The 27,445-nt window shown below is 40.7% G+C and overlaps 1 protein-coding gene across 2 annotated transcripts in view; it reads left to right on the top strand.

Moving 5' to 3' along the window:
* Positions 1 to 13,451, top strand: part of ticrr (TopBP1-interacting, checkpoint, and replication regulator) — a 41,795-nt gene extending 28,344 nt beyond the window's left edge. For both annotated transcript variants that reach the window (XM_072278121.1, XM_072278119.1), the window contains exons 18-22: positions 872 to 1,012; positions 2,520 to 2,626; positions 3,114 to 5,823; positions 8,630 to 8,752; positions 12,046 to 13,451. In XM_072278121.1, the coding sequence (XP_072134222.1) occupies positions 872 to 1,012; positions 2,520 to 2,626; positions 3,114 to 5,823; positions 8,630 to 8,752; positions 12,046 to 12,194 (3,230 nt within the window). In that variant the 3' untranslated portion in view covers positions 12,195 to 13,451. The remainder of the gene's footprint in view (positions 1 to 871; positions 1,013 to 2,519; positions 2,627 to 3,113; positions 5,824 to 8,629; positions 8,753 to 12,045) is intronic.
* Positions 13,452 to 27,445: the final 13,994 nt, after the last annotated feature.

Below are 27,445 nucleotides of genomic sequence, written 5' to 3'. Positions count from 1 at the left end.
TCTAGAAATGATTTAAAGTATACGGGAGAATGTGTGTAGGTTATCGTGAATCGGGATCGGAAAAAAACGTAAGTTCTCTTACTGAGTAAGTCGGAACAGGTACATCTGGTATTATTTAGCGTCAGTTAATCAAACGTTTGTCTTAGTATATAGTATATATTTTACCTTTCTAAGCATATAAAATACTTAAGAAACATATGTTTCAGCGCTGGGCTCAGGAACGGAAGTTCCTAAGTTCGATCCAGTGACAGATCGCTCCCGAGCACGCTGTCCATCCTTGCCAGGTTGATGTGGAGGATCAAAAACCCAATACCCAATAATTAAACCACTGCGTTGCTGCGTAATAATTGTTGCTTTACTTGGGCAGGGCCTTTCTCATTTTATCCTTTAAAATTGTTCCGATCGTTGACTGACTGTAGCCTAACGCTTTTCCATTGACCGATGGCGTTTCACCTCTTTCTGATCGCTTTATTATTTCCACTTTATTTTAAATCGCGATCGTGATTGTTTTCGTGAACAGAAATACTGTGGATTCAGAGCTCCACCGCCGGGTCCTAATGCCCACCGCACCGAGACAGGTTAAATAAGGTCCGGGGTTCCGCTGGGTCCTAAGGTCCACCGCATTTAGACAGGTTGAATGAGGGACTTGAGCAACCGTGTTTTTTGGTACCCGCTAGGGTTTCCGGAACCAATCCCTCGCGGATTAGGAGGGCCGACTGTATATTACTTCAATGTTACTCAAAGTGGAGAAAATTTAAATTTGAGGTGAAGAATTGAAAATGGGGTGATAAATATTTGAATCCAGTACTTTGCCTGGTATTTAGGCTCTGAAAAATTTTCTTCCCTTTATATCGTTATTTGTTATGTATAGGTTCATGTCTGAGGAGGAGCCCACGCATCAGGAAAGCATCTCTTGCCCGGGGACGTTCTAGCTCATTCTATTCTTGTTCTCGCCCAATGTCTCGGAGTCTGGAGCGAGTCCAATCATTGTCACAAAAAGCAAAAGGAGCAGGTAACAAAAATTACAGATTGCTTCCAAGTAATAAATAATTTCAAGTTCAAGTTTATTGCCAGCTGACTTGTGTATACAACCAAATGAAACAATGTTCCTCTGGACCACAGAGCACCCATAGTACATGTATCACAGAGTGCATGAAACAAAATACTACCACAAATAAGTTAATAAAATAACAGCACAGTAAACATCTTGCTGTCTTGGTGACAAGATATCATTGCTGGTGGGTATTAATTTGTCTCTCAACCTGAGGAAGAAGCTGCTACCCAGTCTGGCATTCAGCGCCTGAAGTTTTAATGCCTCTTTCCTGATGGTAGTGGTTCAAAGAGTTAAAGGGGTGGGTAGTAGAGACCTCAACAAGGCTTCGGGCCTTTCATGTACAATGCTCCCAGAAAATGTCACAAATAGGGGGAGTGCGAGACGTCAGTGAACCCTTCAGTGGCTTTTACTATCCTCTGTTGGGTCTTGTGATCCAATGCTTAGTAGCCAGACAAGACACTGGTGCTCCTGTAGAAAGTTGTTAGAATGGGAATAGGGAGCTTTACACACCTTAATCTCCTCAGAAAGCATAGATGCTGCTTTTTTGTACTACATTAATGTTCTTGTGTAAATTTGAAAAATGAGCTTTTAATCTAGGCCAGCAAGTTTCTGATCCCAGCATATGTGACCCATTCTACAACCCCCCCCCTCAATTTACACCCTAATTCACAACACATTGGGCATCATTAATAATTGTTTGATAATAACAATGGAACCTGCTATTCTTATTTGATTGATAATTGCACAAGAAAGTGCCACTGAATCAATTTAGAAGGAAACCTGTGTAGTATAGGAGTTGGCCAATATTTTGCCAATTAAAATTGGCAAATGAGATCAATTAGCTTAGCATATACCATTGATTGAACTCTAATTTTTATATTTGGCAATGCCTTTACCTATCAAGCTGCTAAATAGCAAATTATTTTCTTAACTAGTTTTTAATAATGTTTCGATCTTTTCTGTGGAACATTGTGCTCAAATCACACTTGATTTCTTTATACAGTGAAATGTTTTTATTTAACTGCATATTTGAATGTTGTAAAGAAGGAGAACACATTTTCCTGGGTATGTTGATGAAGTTCTTGTCTGGTTAACAGCAGAAAGGATTGAAGGTCGTTCTGATTATTGCTTCAATGAAGTAAAAGAGTACAATAATAACCCTTTAGACAGCCTGTCAAGGGGATGAGGGGTGAATTTGTTCAACAGTTTAGCTAGATGTCAAAAAAAATACTGTATAATCATCGAATGAATGTGTATAGATCTTTGAAACATATGACTGATAATTTGTCATTCTGTTGATAGTACTGTGAAATATTGGCAGTTTTGTCTACAAAATCAGGTCGTTTGCACCTCAAAATACAAAAATTTCAACTGATGTTTGAGGCATGGTGTTAGAAGCTTGATACCGGTTTTTGTCTAGATATAACAATGTTTCTACTGCACTCATTTGATCTTTTTCCCTTAGACAAGGAAGCTATCCAGTCTCCAAATCGTTTTCTCTTTGGTGCTGTGCTTGGCCATGTCAGTCCTAAGGGCAAGAGAATTCGTTCACCTGAGGGATTATTGGCTCGGGTATGATTGAACTTGCAAATTTGATTCAAGAGTGGGAAAAATATTGTATACACTGTTGGAAAAATCTTTTGCTCTGTTTCTCTCTTCCCCCCCCCCCCCCCCCGATTTTTTTTTTCCCTGTACTAGTTAGAAAGTTTTTTTTTTTGTTTTTCTTTAAAAACAACACTAAATATTTGATAAATATTTTGTTTCAATTTTATGGGCAAATGCAGAAAGTTTAAAAATAGAAGTGCCAATGCTGCTGACTTGCTAGTTGATTTGGGATGAATCCCAGTCATCATTTTTAACACTAAACTGGGATATCATTTTAAAAATTAACTGCCAAATCTTGAAGTAAATGGCACTTTCCAGTTTTTGAATTCTGTTTTACTGAATGTCTTTAGAATAAACTTTGAGAATGTTTGCTTAATTTTCATATAGTTAGAATTGGGGATGCTGATTTAAAAAGTTCTTGAATATAGTTTTAATATTTTATTTAATCTCCCAGGGTCTAAAATCATGTCCGAAGCTGATCTCACCTGACAAGACCAGAGCTGCCCAGAAAACAGTGCCAGCACATCATTATTTAACACCAAGGAAGAAAGCAAAGAATGTCAAAAGCCCATCCAAGAGACTAAATTTTGCTAAAAATTTCCTAAATAAGGACTCTTCACCCTGGAAGATAACAACAGATTCACAGTTTCAATCACCAAGGCGAAGTGAACGTTTGATTAAAACAACTCATGAAGAAGGTAATTCACCATCAAAAACAGAAAGTGAATCCTCTTTTAACTTGTCTCCCACTGTCCAGCCGAAGCTGAAGCTGTCATCTTACAAGGATCATCCACCAGCCAAACAGTCTTCCAGAAAGAAAGGGTGCTTAGCATCTCCCTGCAGAAACTCAACTGCAGATTTTGGTTCCCAAGTGAAAACACCAATTAAAGAAGCATCTCCGTTGAACAGTTCAGTAATAGAGTCAAAAAAGCTGTCACCCTCTGGTTTGATTGATACCCTGTCAAAAGATAAACAATCAAAGCTCAGTACATCAGGGAAGCTAAAATTAAGGAAGTCAAAATTTGACGAATTATTGATCTCTCGCACACCAGTGAAATCTTTTGTTTCTCCCCAAAAATTATGCTTATCAGAGTCTACAAAAGATGGTGAAAGAGTACATAATTTAAGCTCTCCAGATAAAAGTGACTGTTTGCAATCAAATCCAAGCACCCCTTCTACACCAAGGAATATCAGTGAAGCCAGTCTTCAAACACTACTTAAAACTCCAGTCATGACCAGATCTATGTGTAGTCTGCATATACCATCCAAGTTTTATGAGAGTCCAGGGCAAACAAGAGTTGGGTTTTGTGCTATTCCTTCAAAATCTCAGTTGAAGACACCATCTAAATCTGTAACACCTCCTAAAAGCCCAGTAAAGACACGATCAATGTTTAACGGAACGCCAGCAAAACCTCAAGCAAAGTTGCCACCAAAATATTCTATGTCACCTTATGATAAAAGCCCAGTGAGGTTTAACATAGAATCTAAACCTGATGTGCATAACTTATTTCAAGCCCCAGCAATGTTGGATGCAGCAATTAAATTGGTTTCTGAAGTGGAAGCAAATACAGCACCAATGAAAATTCCACCAAAATGTGCCACTTCAGTGCCCAGATTAAACCAAGTGTTTGAAACTCCAGAAAAACAGAAGAGGACAATTTATAATGCAGAGGAGAACTCCCTGAAAAACAAGGTATCTGGGAAATTAAAGTTCAGTACATATGAGAGTGAGAAGCAAGAAAACATTAGTATTCCTAAAACAACTGAAAGCTGTGCTGCCAGCCAAACAGATTCTGGCAGTCGGTCAGAAACAATTTGTGACAGCTTGCAGAATCTTAAAGAGGACTTTTATAAACCTGTTGGAGCTTTGGATTCTATCTCATGTCCTTCTCAAAGCACGACTTCTGAACATGTTCCCGGTGTCGTTTTGATATCAGAGGAACCAGATTTGTCTCCTTTGGCTAGTAGAATTGATTCTAGTTCAGCTGGCTTGCAAACAGAAGAAAATGGTGATATATCTCAAGGTTACCATTTACCACAGGAAGACTCTGGCTTAAGACTGAAATTTGCTCTGCAGAGCAACTTGTCTAATTCCAGTGTTCTTAATTGTGTTGCCCCAACTAAATCACCCCTGCTTCAAAAGGAATCTCTGTCATATGAGTTCCGCTGGACTCCAGATAGGAGACAGAGACTTGCAGCAGCACAGCAACAGCAGATGCTTGAAGTTCCAAGGAAAATATCAACTCTGAGTACTTGGGATCGGCCCTCAATGCCAACCTATGAGGTTGAGTTGGAAATGCAGGATTCTGGACTTCCCAAACTCCGATTCAGGAGGACCAGTTCCAGTATGGGAAATGGTCTAAAGCTGAAGAAATGTGCCACAGAATGCAATAATAGTCCTCCTTCAGTTAGTTTAAAGAGAAGTGGGTGTGAAAGCCCGTTAAGCGAGGCGCATACGCAGTGGTGCGTCAAACATTTGGGAAAAACTGAAGCAGGCCAAATATCCCCATCGCTTTGTTTCCATGCTTCTCTCAGTACTCCAGCAAAGGCTACACCCAGAAAAGGTGGTGTACAGACTTACATCTGTCAATCCTATACTCCAACCCAGTGCTCCTCTAGCACATCCTCGCCATCACAAACAGATTTGGGAGCTGTTCCTTGGACTCCTTCACCCACACACAAGCCTTGGCCCTCCCAAACACCAGATGCTATTAAAAACTGGCCAAGAAAAAAGAAAGCAGCCACCACCCCACTCAATCAAAAGAATCAGAAGATGGGTGAACCTATAATCATGCAAAAAGATGGGAACACTTCTAATGAACACCATAGTAACAAAACACTGCCTTTAGAAGAGTTGGGTATGGAAGGAGTGAGCAGGTTACAAGATCAATACCCTAATATGGAACGGGACCAAAGGTTTCCAGATAGTCCAGTGACAACATTTGCCCTTCGTTCCAGAAAACGTGGGAGTAGTTTTATCTCTCCTGTTGAAACAGAAGGAAGGGAAGTTAAAAAGCACAAAGGGACAGATTTTACTGGAACTTCGGAATCTGGATTCACATCAGTAGAGCTGCAAACGAAGCAGTCTTCATCTAGATCTTTTGCTCCTATTCGAAAAGATAGATTGCACTGTTCAGTTGAGGATGATGTCTTCGGTAATCCAGGTGATTTTCCTAACACTGTTTTTTATTGAAATTATAGATTGCAGTCTGGTTTTACTCTTGCACTAGAAAACTACTGCAGTTGCTGGAAATTTGAACTAAAATATGTGGCAAGAGAACAGCTGATTGTTTCCAGCATTTTCTGGTTCTGATCTTAAGCTATTGTCTATTGTTGGAAGTGCAGTTTATGAAAGTAGCTCAATTTGCCATAACAGTACCATGAATTTGCATTTTAGAGATGAATATATATCATCTCTTTATATATTCCTTTTTTTTGTAAAGAAAGAAGGCTGAAACTTTGCTGGTTTCTTTAACTAAAAATCAAATTGGCATGTCATAGTATAATGACATGGGGCAGGGAAATCTGGTTTTGCAGCCCTCACTGATTAAGTGCCAGAAACTTGAATTTGCTGCACAATCCACTGTAGATTTGTTGTAATTAGGGCCCTTGCAAGAGCTTGTCTTGCCTGATGTATGCAAATTAAATGAATCCTTGTGCAATACCAATTCCACTCTCAGGCACTGCCGTATATTCCCCTCACACACTTATTTGGGTTTTTAGATACTTGCCAGTGTTTGTTTGGATTGTAGGAGTGTTGCCTGCTTGTAGTAATTGTTTGCAGACCTCTTCAGGTTTTAAAATCTCCAGGGAGTTATGGAGGAGTGAAGATTTGTCAGTCATAGACTTCTAGATTGGGGATTTTGGTGACCATTTTTGGCATAAAAGGAAAGAGTAGAAGGTCTGCATTATAGTGCAGCATGTTAGGGGAAAAAACAAATTGCTTTAAGTACTCAGCAGGTCAAGAAAAACAGTTAATGTTTCAGATCCTGTGTCAGGGGAAAAAATATAATTTTCAGTACAAATAAGTTTGAGAGTGTGTGTATGTTTGGGGGGTGGGGGTTGAAATTGGTAGGGCAAAGCCAATATCTTTGATGTAGAGTTAAACCAAATAAGCTAATGTGCCACTTAGAATCAAATTTTGCTCACTCTTGGTGATAATGTTCCTCAGAGCAGGGCTGTGCTACGGGCCCAGCAGATCAGGCTTTTACCACGAGGGGACACTGAGAACCAAAGTGAGAGTGAAGTGGAGAATTTGATATTGGGTCTAGAAGGCTACAACATCACCAACTGGCAAGTGAAATGTTGCTTGCATTGAGCCTTGTATTATGGCTAGAAACCATAGATCAGAGTGAGATGGAAGAACACTGGGGAGCTCAGGGTCACCCCTCCAGATCAAGTGTAAGTGAGCCACAATGCAATCACGCAATCTGTACTTGGTTCCTGCATTGTAGACAAGACCACATTGTGAACAATGGATAAGTGGACTAGATTGAACAAAGAGCAAGTGACTCACTGTTTCACTTGGAAAGCCTATTTGGCTCCTGGATTCAAGATTGCTTAATGTCATTTCCAGTACATAAGTGTAAAGGAGAACAGTAATTGTTACTCTGGATCTGATGCAGCTCTCCCCTCCCAAAAAAAACCCAACAAAATAAAGAATACAATAAGGAAAAAATGCAATAAATATAAATACATAAGATAGCTTGTACATAAATTGTATGTCCATATGGTGATGCTCTGCACAGGAGTGTCTGTACATACTGTAAGGCAACTGACAGGAAATAGTGTTTGGAGAATTGTAGTGGGCAGAGGTTGAGTGAGCTAGGTCTTTTCACTTTGGAGTGTAAGAGAATGAGGGATGACTTGATAGAGGTGTATGATAATAAGAGGAATAGATATAATGGACAGCCAGTGTCTTTTTCCTCAGGGTGGAAATTGCTAATGTGAGGTAATATGAGGGTATAATTTTAAAGTGGTCGGAGAAGAGTTGTGAGGGGAGCCTCAATTAGGTTTTTTTTTATTAATTGGTGTGTGTCAGAAACACTGCAAGAGCTGTTGGTAGAGGCTGATTCCTTGGGGACATGGATGAAAGAAATGTGGGAGAGAGGTGTCAGAATGATGTTGGAGTAGGTTAAAAGGTCAGTACAATATCAAGGACCAAAGTACTGTTATGTTCTATGAAATGACAGTTGTACTAGTTGAAGCTTCCTGACAAAGTTTGAATTCAGAATTGTGCCTCCACGTAATACAAGCTTTTTTTTTTTAAGTTTAGTACTCCAGAAAGTTCATTCCTGCTTATGCAATGCAGACACTGAATAATAATGTATAGTTATTGTCCTGAGAGCAGCTCTTAAGTATTTTATTGATACTTTTGCTGTTTAGGAGCTGAGGTGGAAATATTTTACATCAAGGTGATACAGAAGCATGGTGTTAGTAAGTTGTGGGTGTGCTATGTTAACACGGAAGCATGGCAACATATTTTTATTTTATTGACATACAGTGCAGGGTGGGATTTTCCGGCACTTCGAGCTGCACCACCCAGCAATCACCGATTTTAATCTCAGCCCAATCACAGGACAATTTACAATGACCTATTAACCTACCAACCAGTACATTTTGGGACTGTGGAGGGAAACCAGATCACCCTGAGGAAGCCCATACGGTCATGGGGAAAACGTACAAACTCCTTGCAGGCAGCAGCAGGAATTGAACCTGGGCTGCTGGTACTGTAAGACATTGCGCTAAACATTATGCTACTGTGTCACCGATGCAGGCAGCGCACTCCTCTGATTTGATTTGACAGAAACAACATATTTCACTGTATGTTTTGATCTACATATGACAAAGCTAATCTTAATCTTCTGTGTTTTGGAGAAAATTTTGTTTAAAATATGGCCAATGGATTATGGGTAGTGAAATGATAAAGTAGGGAACTGAAACAAAAGCTTTATTCTTTGTGTTCTGTAGCTGAAACATCACCAAGTCGTAGAGTTAAATCAAGTCTGTCTGCCAGTGGCCTGCTCACACTCACTCAATCACCTTTGTTGTGTGCTGGAAGAACACCAGCGAAGAAAAGAGGTGATACCAGAGGTAAATATGAAAGGCATTTTGTATTTTAAGTATTGTGTATGCACGTATTGGATTTAAGTTAAGCTGAACCAAGGAAGATGAGTTTCAGTTTGAAGGGCAAAATAATTTTTTTTCTTTATCTTCTTTCATGCTGTCAATCTTGTGTACCCATAATGTAAGGTGAGTAAAACATGGGGTAGAGAATTTCAGTAATTTACAACTTCTGAAAGAAGTTCTTCACCTTTCTCATAAATATCCCCCTATTCTGAAACTGCATTTCTCTTGTTTTGGCTTCCCCAGGAGATTAAGCAGCATTCCTTCAGCAGCTACAGATCTAAGCCCTGAATTATGGACTGAGAGGAATGTCAAAAGATTTAGCAGGACAGACCAATTGGAAATGTAGGCAGAGAAATGGCAGATGGAGTTTATTCTGAACAAGTTTCTGATGTTGCAATTAGGGAGATCAAAAGTAAGACTTAAGGTATACAGTAAATGACAGGATCTTTAGGGGCACTGACATACAGAGAGATTTTGAGTCCATTGCACCCATGGATGAAGAGTTTCAGTCCAAACTGTTGACTGTTTACTCTTTTCTATAAGATGCTGTCTGGCCTGCATTTTGTGTGTGTATAGAAACATAGAAAATAGGTGCAGGAATAGGCCATTCGGCCCTTCGAGCCTGCGTCACCATTCAGTATGATCATGGCTGATCATCCAACTCAGAACCATGTACCAGCCTTCCCTCCATACCCCCTGATCCCTTTAGCCACAAGGGCATATCTAACTCCCTCTTAAATATAGCCAATGAACTGGCCTCAACTGTTTCCTGTGGCAGAGAATTCCACAGATTCACCACTCTGTTTGAAGAAATTTTTCCTAATCTAGGTCCTAAAAGGCTTCCCCTTTATCTTCAAACGGTGACCCCTCGTTCTGGACTTCCCCAACATCGGGAACAATCTTGTCCAATCCCTTTAGGATTTTATACGTTTCAATGAGATCCCCCCTCAATCTTCTAAATTCCAACGAGTATAAGCCTAGTTCATCCAGTCTTTCATCATATGAAAGTCCTGCCATCCCAGGAATCAATCTGGTGAACCTTCTTTGTACTCCCTCTATGGCAAGGATGTCTTTCCTCAGATTAGGGGACCAAAACTGCACACAGTACTCCAGGTATGGTCTCACCAAGGCCTTGTACAACTGCAGTAGTTCCTCCCTGCTCCTGTACTCGAATCCTCTTGCTATAAATGCCAGCATACCATTCGCCTTTTTCACCGCCTGCTGTACCTGTATGCCCACTTTCAATGACTGGTGTATAATGACACCCAGGTCTCGTTGCACCTCCCCTTTTCCTAATCGGCCACCATTCAGATAATAATCTATTTTTGCCACCAAAGTGGATAACTTCACATTTATCCACATTAAATTGCATCTGCCATGAATTTGCCCACTCACCTAACCTATCCAAGTCACTCTGCACCCTCTTAGCATCCTCCTCACAGCTAACACTGCCGCCCAGCTTTGTGGCATCCGCAGACTTGGAGATGCTGCATTTAATTCCCTCATCCAAGTCATTAATATATATTGTAAGTAACTGCGGTCCCAACACTGAGCCTTGCGGTACCCCACTAGTCACTGCCTGCCATTCTGAAAAGGTCCCATTTATTCCCACTCTTTGCTTCCTGTCTGCCAATTAATTCTCTATCCACATCAATACCTTACCCCCAATATCGTGTGCTTTAAGTTTACACACTAATCTCCTGTGTGGGACCTTGTCAAAAGCCTTTTGAAAATCCAAATTTGCCACATCCACTGGTTCTCCCCTATGCACTCTACTAGTTACATCCTCAAAAAATTCTGAGATTCATCAGACATGATTTTCCTTTCACAAATCCATGCTGACTTTGTCCGATGATTTCACCGCTTTCCAAGTGTGCTGTTATCACATCTTTGATAACTGACTCTAGCAGTTTCCCCACCACCGATGTTAGGCTAACCGGTTTATAATTCCCCAGTTTCTCTCTCCCTCCTTTTTTTTAAAAAGTGGGGTTACATCAGCCACCCTCCAATCCTCAGGAACTAGTCCAGAATCTAAAGAGTTTTGAAAAATTATCACTAATGCATCAACTATTTCTTGGGCTACTTCCTTAAGCACTCTGGGATGCAGACCATCTGGCCCTGGGGATTTATCTGCCTTTAATCCCTTCAATTTACCTAACACCACTTCCCTACTAACATGTATTTCCCTCAGTTCCTCTATCTCACTGGACCCTGTGTCCCCTACTATTTCCGGAAGATTATTTATGTCCTCCTTAGTGAAGACAGAACCAAAGTAATTATTCAATTGGTCTGCCATGTCCTTGCTCCCCATAATCAATTCCCCTGTTTCTGTCTGTAAGGGACCTACATTTGTCTTAACCAATCTTTTTCTTTTCATATATCTATAAAAGCTTTTACAGTCAGTTTTTATGTTTCCTGCCAGTTTTCTCTCATAATCTTTCTTCCCCTTCCTAATTAAGCCCTTTGTCCTCCTCTGCTGAACTCTGAATTTCTCCCAGTCCTCAGGTGAGTCACTTTTTCTGGCTAATAGCATACCTGCCTTCACAAATTGGGTGATGAGTGTGTAAGGTGAGGAGAAAGAAAGATTATTTACAAGTTAAGTTCCTTTGCCGTGAAGGCCATTGTTCTATGTGCCTTTTTTACTACTTTTTGTGCCTTTTTGTACACGTTTGTTGAATTTCATGTTGGAGGGACCTCGAAGTCTTAGTACAAATCCTCTGTACTTTGTCTCCAACTATGCGCTGCCATCTTTAACTAATTCTATTCAACAAAATAGATAACTTTTCATTTTTTTTAATGTATTATGCTCGAAGTGACTTTTCTTTAATCTATCTCCCTTAACAGATTCTCTCCTTGCTACTTAAATTTTCTTTTTCCCTTGGGGCACTTGCCCCTTTTCCTGCTTTTGCCTTAAATGGCTCCTTGAAGATGTATAATTGCTAACATGCACTTTTAGCAGAATTATCAGATTTCTGGTCCCTTGTCCAAATAGCACTTTCTATAAAGTTAAAATGAACTATTTGACTTGAAAGATATCAAAAACCACATCTTTTCTGCTTTCAGCTGATGTTTATATTTGCTATCAAATGAAAGATAATGACTTGTTTCCATATACATGTATTTTTTTTCTAAAATGACTTCTGAATGCTTAGCAGTTACAAGGAACTGAACCTGGGATTTTGGAACATTTCACTTCTACATTACAGAACATACTTAGGATTATGAAGTTAATATTCTTCACTTTAAATTGTTCACAGGTACTGTGCAAACAGACAACTCCCCTTGCAAGAAATTCGCTGGTGGCATGGATCAGGATTACTCTCCTTTCGCTAAAATGCCAGTTCGCCGATGCATTACAAAGACCTACTCCAGAAAAAAACTTGCTATTTCACTAGAACCACCTTAGTCATGGTGTCAACCCCTCATAGTTTTGTTTGTTTCTTTTCTCTAGGGAAATGTTGCACAGGAGTGTGGTTCTCTTGAAGTTGTAATTGCTTGTAGTGGTAACGGTGGATTGGATAAAGTAGTTCAAATGGCATGAACTTGGAACATTGCACTAGCTTTAAATAAGCTTAGTCGCATAGTAAGTTTTACTGAGCCTTTGAAATTGATCACATTGTATTTGAAACCCCACCCCTTAAGTGTCAGTGCATACTTGAGCCAGAACCATTTGGACGAAATAAAGGTAAAGTCCGAGTGCCCACAGTGGGTCACCTGCTAAGTCTTTTTCACAAGATTGGACCAAATGGAAATAGGTTAACTTTCTGTTAATTTAATTTTACACATTGCAAAGGTTGGCTCAATTACTACTTTTTGATGTTTGAATAGTTAAGGAAGAAAACAGTAAACCCAGTGGTCATTTATATACAACTCATGATTTTAAATTCTTTGCAAATTACATTATTTTAATCAAGGGGAACAGTTTAAAGTAATATAACCAATTTAAAATTCTCAGGCTTTTTTTTTACTTTTAACAACGTTTGTGACATCATGAAATGTTTGAAAGAAGCTACGGTGAATTTCCAGTGACTTTTAAGAGTGCTACCCAGCAGTGTGAGAAGAAAACAGGTTTTTGAATCACATGCTTCTGCCCCTTGCACTGCAGTGAATGGCCTGTGCAAGTCTGCAGTTTTGGAATTCATCAGATCCTGGGCTTCTCCCAGAGTGGTTCAGTCCTCGATTATCTGTCTTTTTAAAAAGTTCATTTGCACCCCTGTTTTAAAATTTGGAATTCTGAATATGCTTGCAGAACATTTTATTGAGGAGCACTCAAGTTATATTTTGTGCTATTAAACTTAAATACAATTTTATCTTTTCAAGCATGTCACATTTTAAATTCAAATTGATTTTTGTGGAGTAATAGTACTTGTATTTCTTTTAAATTATCTCATTGATAATTACAATAGAAGAGAACATGAGCTAGACACATGCTGAATGCAGATATGTGTTATGCATAAGCTTTCTATTTATGTATGAACTAATTTTGGGAAGGTGTAAATACTGTAAAGTGCTTTTAAATGAAAGCTATTATAAGTGTTCTACAGTTAGTGATAAATTCATTGTTTATTTTACTGTGTAAAATTATAAGTGCAGTTTGTACATACATGTTACTGCATGTGGAAAATGCATTAAAGACAATTGAACCTTGCTTGTCAAGAGTTCACGGATGAACATTGTGTCTTAATATTTTTTTGTTTTGATGTGTAGCTTTTAAAGTTCATCCACCTATATTAGAAATTAAGTCTGAAATGGCTTAGAAATGTAAGTTTGTTACTGAAATTACAAATCTGTGACACAGGTGTATTTGATGCCTATTACCTTTTATAATCACTATTTTACTCCTACGCCCTCTGATCCCAGCTTTAATCTGAGCTTCATGTCTTCCGCCCTCTGATCTTCTCCTCTCTAAAGCAGAATGTTCTGTTCTAACCAAGGATCTTGCCTTTGTTCCCCTTTCCCACACTTCGAGTTCTGCTCCCACCATGATACTGAGCTCTTCCTCTGTCTTCAAGCCCACTCTGGCAAGAATTTCCCATGACACACTGATGACCCCTTCTGTCTCCACGCTTCCTTTTCTTGGACACCCCACTCTGATTCTCTGCCTGCTCTGGATCTTTTCTAACTGCCGATGAGGCATCAACTGGCTTGACTTCAGCACTCGTTTTCTTCCTCGAACCTTACCTCCTCTGAACCCACTGCTCCTTCACTCTTTCCACACCAATCCAACCTGCAGACAAAGGGATTGCTGGTGTAGTGTGACAGACTGACCTTGCTGAGGCCAGGTGGCAACTCTTAGACACCTCCTCCCACTTACCCATTGAAAAGGACCCAACCCCAAACCGTCAAACCACCATCACTAACCTCATCGACTCTTGAGATCTCCCATCCTCTGCCGTCAAACTCACAGTTCCCTTCCCCTGCACTAGTAGTTTCTACCTCCCACCCAAGATCCACAAACTGAACTGTCCAGGTAGGCCCATTGTCTCTACTCCTCCTGCCACACTGATCTGTCCACATACCTCAACTCTATTCTATCCCCCTTGGTTCAGTCCCTTCCCACCTACATCTGCGACAGTTCACATGCTCTTGAACTTAACAACTTTCAATACCCTCGCCCTGACCACCTCATTTTCACCATGCCTATGCACTTGCATCCCCTATCAAGATGATCTTAAAGCTCTCTGCTTCTTTCTAGACCAAAAAAAAACCCAACCAGTTGCCCTCTGCCTGGCAGATTTGGTCTTCACCCTCAATTTCTCCAGACTAGGGGTGACCACAAGGTCCCTCTATGCCTGCCTTTTTGTAGACTAATTGAACAATCCATGTTCCAAGCCTTCCCTGGTGATGCTCCCCAATACTTCCTGTGCTACATTAATGACTACGGTATACCTCTTCCCACCCTGTCTACTGTAAAGATGCTATTCCCTTTTCTCAGTTCCTTCATCTTCACTACATCTGTTCCCAGGATGAGGATTTCCTTTTCAGGACTTCAGGGATGTGCTTCTTTTAAAGAATAGTGTTTCCCTTCCTCCACCATTGATGTTCTCACCTGCATCTCCTCCATTTATTGGATATCCACACTCGCGCCATCTCCAGCTGCCTTAACAATGGAGAAGTTCATATTCTCAACTGCCACCCCATGAGCCTCTGCATTCAACACATTCTCTTTTTCCATCTTCAGTGCAATCTTACCACCAAGCACATTTCCAGTTTCCTCAGGGATCACTCCCTTCGAGATTCCCTTGTTCACTTGTCCCTCCCCACTAATCCTCCTGGCTTGTATCCCTGCAAGTGAGAGAAATGCTACACCTGCCCATTCACCTTCATTCAAGGCCCCAAGCAGTCCTACCAGGTGAGCCAATACTTCACCTACAAATCTTTTTTGGGGCAGTCTATTATATCGAGTGCTCCCAATACTGCCTTCCCTACACTAGTGACAGCCAACATAAATTTGGGGACTGCTTCGATGAGCACCTCTGCTCAATCTGCTGAAAGTGGAATTTTCCCTGCCCAAATATTTTAATTCCTATCCCCATTCCTGTTTTGACATGTTGATCCATGGTCTCTTGCCATGATGAGGCCACTCTCAGTGGAGAAGCAACACCTCGTATATCATTTAGGTAGCATCCATCTTGATGGCATAGACATCAATTTCTCCTTTTGGTATTTTTTTCTCTTTTCTCCTCCCCTCTCTTCTATTCCCCACTCTGGCTTCTTGCCTTATTCCCTCTCCTGCTCACGGTCTACTGTCAGATTTGTGCTTCTCCAACCCTTCACCTTTCCCATTCACCTGGTTTCACCTATCACCTAGCTTGTCCTCCTTCCCCTTCCCCCATCTTTTTATTCCAGTGTCGTCCTCCTTCCTTTCCAGTCCTGATGAGGAGTCCCGGCCCAAAACTTTGTTTATTTATGTCCATAGATGCTGGCAGTCTTGCTGAGTTTCTCCAGCTTTTTGTGTGTATTGACCTGGATTTCCAGCATCTGCCGAATGTCGTGTTTAGAATTTAAAAGTATTTACATTCTGTCTTCTTCCCCCTTTCCTTTCCAATCCTGAGGAAGGATCTTGGCTCCATACTGCCTGATCTTCTGAGTCCCTCCAGCATTTTTGAGTGTTGCTCTGGATTTTAACATCTCTTATGTTTACTATTTACATGTCCCCTCCATTGTCACCTTTTCACTCTCCCTTTTTTATAAAAGTATTTTTTGAAGATTTTGCAAAATATAGAAGTGTAGTTGTGATTTTTATCTTTGCCCTGTGATCATCTTCAACCTGCATCCTTTATTTCTCTAATTTACCTTGGCAAAATTCCTTATTGATTTTAGAGCCATTCACATTGGGAGCTATAATTAACCTCCTGCTTCAGTGCAAGTCATAAAGATCATTAGCTTTGGAATGTACAGTTCTGTGCACAGCACAGTCCTGCAGGAAATGCATCATGAAATGAGTGGCTAGTAATTTTGGTGGCCTGTTAGTTGAGACAACATTCCTTATTGTCTTGAAAGCAAAAATGGAATAATTCTTGCATTTGATGCATTCTTTGAAGAAATTTAAGTGTCCCATGCAATTTCCACAATTATTACTATACATAGAAAGAGGGAGTTACAGTTGGTTGCACTAATGTCAGTTATTTAATTAAAAAATGAACACACTACTGACATTTGGCCATTATGTGCAGTTTTATCCACTTCAAACACTTGTACAAACCTACGTAACACTTGCCAAGCCTGAGTTTAGAGTTAGTCCATATAATTAAAAAATGGCATTTAGTTCTAATTCAAAACCATATTTTCTGGATGTGTCTAGGACTCTGCCAACATCCAACGCTTTTCCATGAAATGACCTGGCCTGGTGTTGTGTTGCAAATTGCTTGGCACTTACAAGTACTTGCTAATCAATCTTGATTATCAAGGGAACAGTTGCTTGGTTTGGAATGTATGCAAATGCAAGATAATATCCTGCACATTACAGAAATCTGGTTTGGGATTTTTAACAATGGAGGCATAGACGACAGAAACAAGCTTTTTGCTCCAATTATAGAGCATTATTTTACTACTAATCCCATAGAAATTTTCTCCACATTGGTTAACTGTTTCCTCCCTCCTACATTCATCTGCACACTAGAAGTGGTCTGCCATTGCCTCCTTCTGGGTGTTGTCTTTATAAGATGGGTGACACCAGCCATTATCAATTCTCTTCAAAGATTGCTTGCCTGGCGCCAGTAGTCGCATAACCAGGACTTGTGATATGCGCCAGCTGTTCATACGACCATCCACAACCTGCTCCCATCGCTTCATGTGACCCTGATTGGGGGCTAAGTAGGTGCTACACCTGCCCAAGGGTGTAACCTGCAATCTAGCGGAGGGAAGGAGTGCCTTACTGCCTTCGGTAGGAACATATCTCTACCCACCACCCTTTTTGTGGAGTATACAGTCATTTGAATCGTAAACCCATTTGGATATGTCCATACATGGCCTCTTCTACTGCCATGATGAGGCTAAACTCAGGCTGGAGGAGCAACACCTCATATACCGTGTAGGTAGTCTCCAGCCCCTTGGTATGAACATAGAACTCTCCAACTTCCGGTAATTCCCTCCCCCTATCCCTATTTCACTCTGCCCCCTCCCCCAGCTGCCTATCACCTCCCTCATGGTTCCGCCTCCTTCTACTACCCGTTGTGTTTTCCCCTATTCCTTCTTCACCTTTCCTGCTTATTCCCTCCCTGCTTCCCCTCCCCCACCCCTTTATCTTTCCCCTTACTGGTTTTTCACCTGGAACCTACCAACCTTCTCCTTCCCACCCTCCCCCCACCTTCTTTATAGGGCCTCTGCCTCTTCCCTCTTCAGTCCTGATGAAGGGTTCCAGCCCAAAACGTTGACTGATCATTTCCATGGATGCTGCCCAACCTGCTGAGTTCCTCCAACGTGTTGTGAGTGTTGCACAGTCATTTGAATCAATGTTGTACAAATTGCCCGAGGGCTAATGGTAAATGGTGAAAATCTGCAGTGTTTACAGAAATGGAGTAGAGGTGTTCTCTGTTAAGATACTTTATCAAATAAAGTGGCCCTGAGGTGACCAGTTATCTGTGCACCACAGGTCTGTGTGCTTGGCCTCCTGCTTGACTCACTTTACACCTATGACTGTGTGGCTACGTACAGCTCCAACACCATATTCAAGTTTGCCAATGACAGCACTGTCAAGGGCCATATCAAAGGAGGTGATAAATCAGCATACAGCAGGGAGACTGAAAATTTGCCTGAGGGGTTTTATAACAACAACCTCTCACTCAATGTCAACAAGATCAAGAAACTGTAGACTTCAGGAAAGGGAAACCAGAGGTCCATAAGCCAATCCTTATAGGAGTATCAGAGGTGGAGAGGGTCAGTAACTGGGTGTTACTGGGTGTAACATGGGTGTCACTATCTCTGAGGATCTGCCCTGGACCCATCATATAAATATAATTGCAAAGAAAGCACAGCAGTGCCTCTATTTCCTGTGGAGATTTGGCATGACATCAAAAACTTTGACAAACTTCTATAGATGTGTAGTGGAGATTGTACCGACTGGCTGCATCAAGGCCCAGTATGGGAACACCAATGCCTTTGAATGGAAAATCCTACAAAAGTTGGTGGATTTAGCCCAGTACGTCATGAGTAAAGCCCTCCCAACCATTGAGCACATCTACAGGAAATGCTGTCGTAGGAAAACAGCAGCCATCATCAAAGATCCTACTCAACCACCCCATGTTCTTTCTTTGCTGCTGTCATCAAGTAAGAGTTACAAGAGCCTCAGGACTCACGCCACCAGGTTTAAGAATAGTTACTACCCCTCAACCATCAGGCTCTTGAACAAAAGAGGATAACTGCACTCATCTATTGAGATGTTCTCACAGCCAATTATCTCACTCTAAGAACTCTCATGTTATTTCATGCTCTCGTTATTTATGATTGTTTAGTTATATTTGCATTTGCACAGTTCGTTGATTTCTATGCTCTACTTGATCTATCATTGATCCTGTTACAGTTACTATTCTATATACAATATTTGCTGAGTATGCCCTCAGGAAAAAGAATCTCAGGGTTGTATGTGATGACATAAGTGTACTCTGATAATAACATTTACTTTGAACTTTGTTTCTAATGATAGGTCTCGATCTAAAATAACCAATTGTCTTCCTGACAATTTTTACATTTACATTATTGCTCCTTACAGGTCAAGTCAGTGTAGAAGCATGTTTCCTATATAGCATGTTCTTCATCATACCACCAGATGTCCCTCATCCCTAAACAAGATTCAGTTTTTAAACTTTGTGTCATGTATCAAAAGTTACACTGAGCTCATATTTTTTTACTACTAACAATTAGACTAAGTTGGCCTCATTTGAGCAACTGATATATAGAATGGGTCAAGTTAGTTTAAAATGCTTAGATTTTTTTCACATTTTTCTTCACTCCCTAAAGGGTTGATTATTGTAACTTAATTACTTTTGGTTTGTCACTTCATTCAGAATGCCTTTCATAAAATAGACCTAGATAATTGGAGAAGGCTGTTGTGATTCAAGATCATTTAATGTCATTTCCAGTACACAAGTGAAAAGGAGAACAAATAACAGCCCTGGATCCAATGCAGCGCAAAAAAAAACAGTAATATAAAATATGTTAAATAGCTCATATACATAGATTGATTGTACGTCCATAAAGTGACACTTGGCACAGGAATGTCTGTACATGAAGTGACTGACAGGAAATGATAAGGTAGTGGTGGTTGGGGGCGAGGAAGGGTGGATTAGTGGGTGGAGGTGTTGAACAACCTTACTGCTTGGCGAAAGTAACTGTTTTTGAGTCATGGATGCCACGTAGCCTCCTGCTTGATGGGAGCGGGACAATCAGTCATTGAGCAGAGTGGGAGGGAGCCTTCATGATGTTATTGGCCCTTTTCTTGGACCTTTCTGTATATACTGTATGTCCTTGATGGGGGGTGGGGGTAGGCTAGTGCTGGTGATGCATTGGGCAGTTTTGACTACCTGTTGTTGAGTCTTCCTGTTTGCTGCAAGTGCAGTAATGTAGCTTATTAGCATGGGCAGGGATGAATCAGTTGGGCAGTCTTCTGTCTTTATTGAAAATTCTGACATGTGTAGATAATTGCACTGAGGTACTGAAAAGTGGCCCAAGAATGGTGATGCAGATTTAGAGTGTCATCCATAACAGCGGAAAAAACTAAGTTAATCGTTGTCATAGATAAGTAAAAAAATAAAGCTGAGCCTCAGCGAGATAGAGTTCAGTGTGCCAAACTACTACAGCACTTCCCTTGTCTGCGGGTTTGATGCTGAGGCTAGGATTGGTGCGGAGGGAGTGGAGAGCTGAGCGTTTGGAAGGAGTGAGGTTGGTAAAGGAGAGTGGAGTGTGGAAGTCTGGTTGATGTCCCGTCAGCAGTTGACAATGAAAAGGTCCAGAGCAGGACTGGACTGCTGAGTTCCTCCAGCATTTTGTGTGTGTGTGGCTCGGATTTCCAGATTTCTGCAGATTTTCTCTTGTTTGTGTTTTTTTTAAGTCTTATAGTTTGGAGGGAAAATTTGAAAGTGACAGCAAAATTTGAGGTCTAAGAAAAGAAAACTTGGTGTAGTTTACAATGTGTAAAAAGAGTAGAATATTTCCAAAAATAGAGATGAGATTTGAGAGTCCAAGTCTGAAATTTAGAGGTTGGTGTCCTCTTTTAAACGTGGTCTTTTTGATTTATGAAAGTGGCAACAAATTATAGTGAACTATATGAGCTGGAAGGGAAGCAAACATCGAATCTGACCTTGGGTAGGTCTATAACAATGTTCCGTCTGATTTATTTTACAGCCGCGCAGACCAACCATCGCTCTGAGCAGGAAATTTTTACGTGGCCTGAAAATTGCGTGCACTTTCAAAAAGCATTATCTAAAAGAAAACTCCGGCTGTGCAGCAACAAAGGGTATGTGGGCGGGAGCATTTCAGTTATGGCATGGCCACGCACCTGCGCAGCTTATGGGGTACAGTAGTCTATATGGAAAAGGGGCTATTGTCAAAATATGCTGCACCGAAATTGTAGAATCAAATTGAATCCTTTCTCTGGACATCCTCTAGAGGGCACACAATGTCCAATTTTAAAGGCATTTACACTTCCAGAGAAAAGCAGTTAATTGAATTGGCGAGTTACGTTTCTGGGAAATACAGAGTTTAATCTATTTTAATGTTTTGAAGAATTAGTATTTTAGATCCTCAGTTCATTTTAAATAATTAACTGTTTATCAGATTCTCTTTTATGGTATTACATCTGTGATGTTTCATATAATTGTAAATAACAAAGCTTTATTAATCAAGGTAATTGGGTGACCAGTTGGAACTGGTTAACTGAAGTCAGCTGATTAGAACTTCTAAAACCTAAGAATATATATCTTTTAGATTCTGCTGAGGCACAATATATTTTAGCACAACATGCAGTGCCTTACTGTACGGATATGGAGTAAAGGGGTTCTTGCGAGTGAGGGCCAGGGGTATAACTCTATATTAATACAAGTTAAGACTGAAAGGCCAACAGGACATGCTAGAACCTGATATAAACTTCAGAAAGTAAATGAGAGGGTGTGCAGGATAATGTGTTAATGATAAACAGGGTCTTTCAGGAAGTGTGAGAACATAATTAGAGTTAGTAAGAGAAGACAAAAGCACAAAATTAAAAGATCTTTATCTGAACACATATAGCATTCATAACAGGATAGATTAATTAATAGTACACAGAAGCCAAGTCTTGGAGCTATTAGGAAAATGTAATTCCAAAGAGACCAAGGCTGGGAATTAACTATTCCATCATAATCCACTTTATCCCTATTCCAAAATTTAGGAGGAGAGAATGGTGTCCTTAGTAATAAAGGGTATGAGAAAGGCAGAGGAGCAAAAGGATCTTAGTTTGGAAATGTTTACATGTTGCAAAAATTCTGCACTAAACCTGATGACTTGAAGGGAACAGGAAGTCGAGCCCTGGTAGGTTTAAGTGGCCTGTAGAAAGCAGAATCCATTGAGTTTCAGCTTGTTTGTCAGAACAGACTGAAGCATACAAACATTCCAAATTTGTATGTTTCTCCAAGCAGAATCAGCTTGGGTGGAGCTAAGGAACAGCAAGGATCAGAAAACACATTTGTGAATTGTCTTAGGTGCCCAAACTGTAAAGGTATGGTATAAATCAAGAAAGTAGATGGTGCATATAACAAGAAAAATACAATAATTTGGGATTTTACTCTTTTAAACATTCCTAATACAGTAAAATTGCGATAACCTGGCAGCTTGTTGATTTGGCAGGCTGGTTCAATCATTAGTACAGTAAGTCTTTGTTATCTATGGACCCCTACTAAGCACATAATCACAGGATTGGCTGTGCGCACGGTTCACATCAATGCAGGTCCCTCAATACCACCTCTGTGGTTAAGAAAGCACAGCAGCGTCCCCACTTTCTGAGGTGAGTGAGGCTCCCCCTTCCAAAAGTTGAAAAAGGTTCTAAGGTTTATTTTCTTGTCGAAGTATGCATGTACAATACAACTCTGATATTCGTCTTCTCCAGGTAGCCATGAAATACAGAAAAAACAGGGCAGTTGTCTGACTCTGTGTGGCCGACAACATCCGTGCAAGGGATAGATGGGCGATTTGCATGTTACCAGGAGCAGCTTAAGTACATGGGTACTGATTAATGCTCACTCCTGCCAACCTCACCAGATCTCTAAGCATGGTAACTCAGATTTAGGAACAGCTTCTTTCCCTTCCACCATCAGATTTCTGAATGGTCTATGAATCCATAAATGCTATCTCAATACTTTTGCTCTCTTTTTGCACTACTTAGGCACATAAGGTACTGTAATTGGGTGCATAAGACTTTTACAAACATGACAAAATCTCCATATGTTGGAAATCCAAAGAAACACACACACAAAGTGCTGGTGGAACTCAGCAGGCCAGGCAGCATCTAAGGAAAAGAGTAAACAGTCAACATTTTGGGCCGAATCCCATCATCAGGACAGACTTTTGCACAGAATTGACATAATTTTATGTGTTGCACTGTAATGCTGCCACAAAAAAAAATTCTGCCATATGTGACTGATGATAAACCGGATTCTGATATGGGTCTTCATCGTGGGCTGAGAGTGGGAAGGGGGCAGGGAGAGGGGAATCATGGTTGGGAAAATGGGAAGGTAAAGTGGAGGGAGTGGGGAAGCACCAGAGAGACATTCTGTAATGACGAATAAACCAATTGTTTGGAATCAAATGACCTTGCGTGATGTTGCAGGGTAGAGTGTGTCTGTACCCATGATACCACCCACCCTGGACACTTCTCTGCCACCTGCCCCACACTCCTCCCATGGCACTCCACCCTCACCATTCCCAACATCTTTTGCTCTCACCAGATTAAACAAACCTGCTTTCCACTCCACATTATAACATACAATATATATATTTTATTTTAATTTTAATTTGTAGTACATTTTATGTAGTGCACTGTACTGCTGCCACAAAATAACAGTTTTCTCAATATACGTCAGTGATAATAAACCTGATTCCGTTTTTGATCTCAATGCGTTTGAGCATTTCATTGTTTTAACAAATAACCTGCTTCATTATCTTGGCAAGTAAGTAGGCTGCTGCAGGGTAGAGAATGGGTCCTGCCTGAAAGGCCAATAACCCAATAAACTGGCCACTAAAGAAATGTTCATGGTCTTTGGCTGCTGTATCCCATCCACTTCAGGGTTTGAAAAGTTATTCTGCACACCACTGTTGTAACACATGGTCATTTGAGTTCCTGCCAGCTTGAATCAGCCTGGCTATTCTCCTCTGACATCTCTCATTAACAAGGCATTTTTGCCCACAGAACAGCAGCTCGCTGCATGTTTTTTTTTTGTTTTCTGATCCATTCTCTGTAAACTCTAGAGACTGCTATGCATGAAAATCCCAGGAGTTTAGCAGTTTCTGAAATACTCAAGCCACCCAGCCTGGCACCAACAATCATTCCATGGTCAAGGATCACATTTCTTCTCCTGTTCTGATGTTTGGTCTGAACAACAACTGAACCTCTTGACCATGCTTTTATGCATTGAGTTGCTGTCACATAATTGGCTGCCTACCTACCCACTCACCACTACTCACATGTACACTCCAACTTCTATAAAGGTTCCACTGGGTCTTGGCTTATTGCCCTTCTGATCCAAGTATGTTCTCTTCGTCTTATTTCTCCTTTTGATCCAAATAAACTCCCCAGCACCTGGTGGGATTGACTAGCCTATTCTCTTATTTCTTTGGATTCCTATTCTGGAAATGTTTCCACTCTGCTGGAGACACCTTACCCTCTCCTTCACTGCCAATGTTCCTACATGTTTCAATAAAATCTAGTGACTTGAAAATGCGTCTGGACAAAACTATTGTTATATTGTTTTTTTATATATTTGAAGGTACAGTATCTTCTGAAGGCTTAGTCATTGAACTGGAAACACATTTAAAATCTATCTTCGAACATTTGAATTCATGCAATAAAATAAACTTGGATTAGAAAGGCTGATGTTATTAATGGTGCCTATGAAGCCTTTGGATTGTTGTTAAACATATCTGGTTCACTAATGCCTTTAAGAATCAGGCAAGTGACTCCATACCCACAACAGTGCAGAAGAACCTTAACTGGCTCCTCAGTTCATAGAACAATGAGGGATTTACTAGCTATAATGTTAGTGATGGACACAGCCCAATCCATCACTGGCAAAGCCCTCCCCACTTGTGAACACATCTACAAGAAGCACTGCCACAAGAATGCAGCCTAATTCATCAAGTACTCCCTCCCCCAACCCCCCACCATCCAGACCATGCTCTCTTCTTGCTGCTGCCAGTGAAAAGGAGGTACAGGAGTCTTAAGCCCCATACCGCCATGTTCAGGAGCAGTTTTTACCCTTCAACCATTAGGCTCCTGAACCAGCACTGATAACTTCCCTCACCTCAACTCTGAATTGATTCCATATCCATGGGCTCACTTTCAAAGACTCTGCGACACATGTTCTCCATCTTTATTTATTTATTTGCACAGTTTGTTTTCTTTTTGCACATCGGTTGTTTGTCAGTCTCTGTGTGCAGTTTTCCAGTGATTCTATTGTGTTTCTCTGTTCTTTAGTGAAGGCCTGCAAGAAAATGAATCTCAAGGTAGTATGGGTTAACATATATATACTTTGATAATTAAGTTTGCTTTGAACTGTAATGCTAGCATTTTAGCGATACTGACATCCTGTGTTCAAATAAATTTATGAATATTCTACTTAGATCAAAAGATTCTTGCGTCTCACCTAAGCATGGACTTTTTACTCTCCTCCCAATCGGTAGGCGCTACAGGAGCCTCTGCTCCCGCACCAGCAGGCATAGGAAGAGCTTCTTCCCTGAGGCTGTGACACTGCTGAACCTCTCATCACGGCACTAAGCAGCATTGCACCTGTATTGTACTGTCTCAGTACTTTTATATTTGTGTGCTGTAGCACTTTTTTTATTCACAGTTATCTTGTAAGTAACACTATTCTTTGCATTTCTGGTCAGATGCTAAATGCATTTCATTGACTTTGTATCTGTACTCGGTGCAATGACAATAAAGTTGAATCTAATCTAAATAAGGGAATGAAACACTGCCCTTTTTAGGCAAATTATAATCATCTGCATTATAATAGAAGCCATCAATGGATCAGTTTTCTGATTGGTAACTGGTTTTTTAATGGCAGGATGGTCAATCCACTCGGATCCATTATGTACATGCTGGAGAACTCAGGCCCAATGCTTGGATGAAGATATCCCAGTTCCAAAACAGTTCCATTCTCAACCTGGGGAAGGAATAGGTTAGAAACAGGATTGTGTCCCCTCAGCACTGTCCTGACTGGGCCATCAGGTTCAGTTTGCCTCTGCAGTTGGCAACTGCTTAAAGCCTTTCGATAATGACTTAATATGTATGCGTCAACATTCGGACCCACTGGAACATTGAGTCTCTGGCAGGTTAAAGAGGTACAAACATCAGAAACTTGGCCATCCGGTGAAAAATTCCTGACTTCTGCCAACTGCCCACGTGCCAGTATCTGAGCCAGCTGGGGCTCTGAGTCCCCATCTCTCTTTTTAAGTGCTCCTGTGGACAAGCTTTAATCTCTGCGATCAGAAGCCTCTGAGTGTAAGCCAAGCTAGGTAAACAACTTTAGAAAGTAACAGCATTGATCGGTGCTAAAGAGGAGCAAGAGGACGGTCGCATATTGCATTACCAAACACAGATGATATCAGTCATTTTCTGGTACCACCTTCAACACGAAGCTGTTATAATAATTTGTGTTTAGAGCAGAGAATGTCAAGTAAAAATGGAAGTAGCTCATGATCTTTAGTGTAAGATTCAATCAGTGTGCCTGGATTACATGTAGCAATTGGAACAGCTTTCCATAGCCTAATAGATGGTTTTTCCATAGTACACATCAGAATATTAGGAAAGTTGGTTGGGAATTCAAATGAATTGACCCCTTCTAACTGTTGTGTTTTCTTTCAGCTCCCACCAGGTTTCCTGCTCAAAATAACCCTCCTCTGTGTTCCAGTGACTGAGAGCTGTGATAAATTCCAGGAAGGGCAACGTTCGGTTTGAATTTCCAACACCAGCCATTTCCTTCTGCTATAGTCAAAGCCTTGATTGTCTGAGATGGCTGTGACCTGTAGGTAGTGAGGAAAGCAACTGAGCACCATGGAAGACTCCCTGTCTCTCCATAGGATGTTCAATAATCAGAAAGCACACAGGCCCTGTCACTTGGCAGATGATCATTCTGCAATCCAGCTGTGACCAAAACAACTAAACATTGTGGAAGAGAGGAAGAATTTGTACCTTTGGGTCTATGCTTGGAGTGTGGAGCGACTTGAGATGTTACCATGATCTCATTTTTCTTTGAATTACCTTTTAATTTCCTTTATTTCTGAGTGAGCAACCTTGCAACATTAACTTCCTTCGGGATAAATAAAGTTTTATCTTATCTTAAACCTTTTCGCTTAAAGCTTATCCTGCTAATTGGAGATGGAATATATAAAGCAGTGCCTGAAGAAGTTTATCAACCAATAGGCTGTCAAAGATTGATTCTGATGAAGATGTCCAGTTAGATCAGCGGTTCCCAACCTGGGGTCCATGGACCTCTTGTTTAGTGGTGTTGGGACCATACATTAAGCAACTTCTCTGAGGAAGAAAGTAGAGATGAAAGCATCTCTGGTCCAATGTTGAAGAAATAAAATCATTAGAATTTTAAAAGCCAAAACCAGGGAAACAAAAAGATCTTCGAGAATTGTATGGCTTCACAGAAAAAATGAAGCTGGAGGAATTCAATTAGTCAGGCAGCATCTGAGGAGGGAAATGGAGGGAAAATGGGGCTTCCCGTCCACTGTGGTTGATATAACGTGAACGAGGTCACTGGGGAGGCACTGAAGCTAGTGGATATGGAAGCGTTCTATTTATCTAAAACAAGCAGTCGGCATCATATTGAGACCTTTTTGGAGGAAGAGGCCACCCGACCCAATATTACATGACATTTTTATATGCTAAAGATCAAAGGTAACAGCTGGGATAATTCTATAGATTCAAGGTATTTACAGTGCTTCCTTTGAATTTGTAGTTTT

This window comes from Mobula birostris, chromosome 14 (genome assembly GCF_030028105.1).
Source record: "Mobula birostris isolate sMobBir1 chromosome 14, sMobBir1.hap1, whole genome shotgun sequence".
In the NCBI taxonomy this organism is placed as follows: Eukaryota; Metazoa; Chordata; class Chondrichthyes; order Myliobatiformes; family Myliobatidae; genus Mobula; species Mobula birostris.
This window is presented reverse-complemented; position numbering and strand designations above follow the sequence as displayed.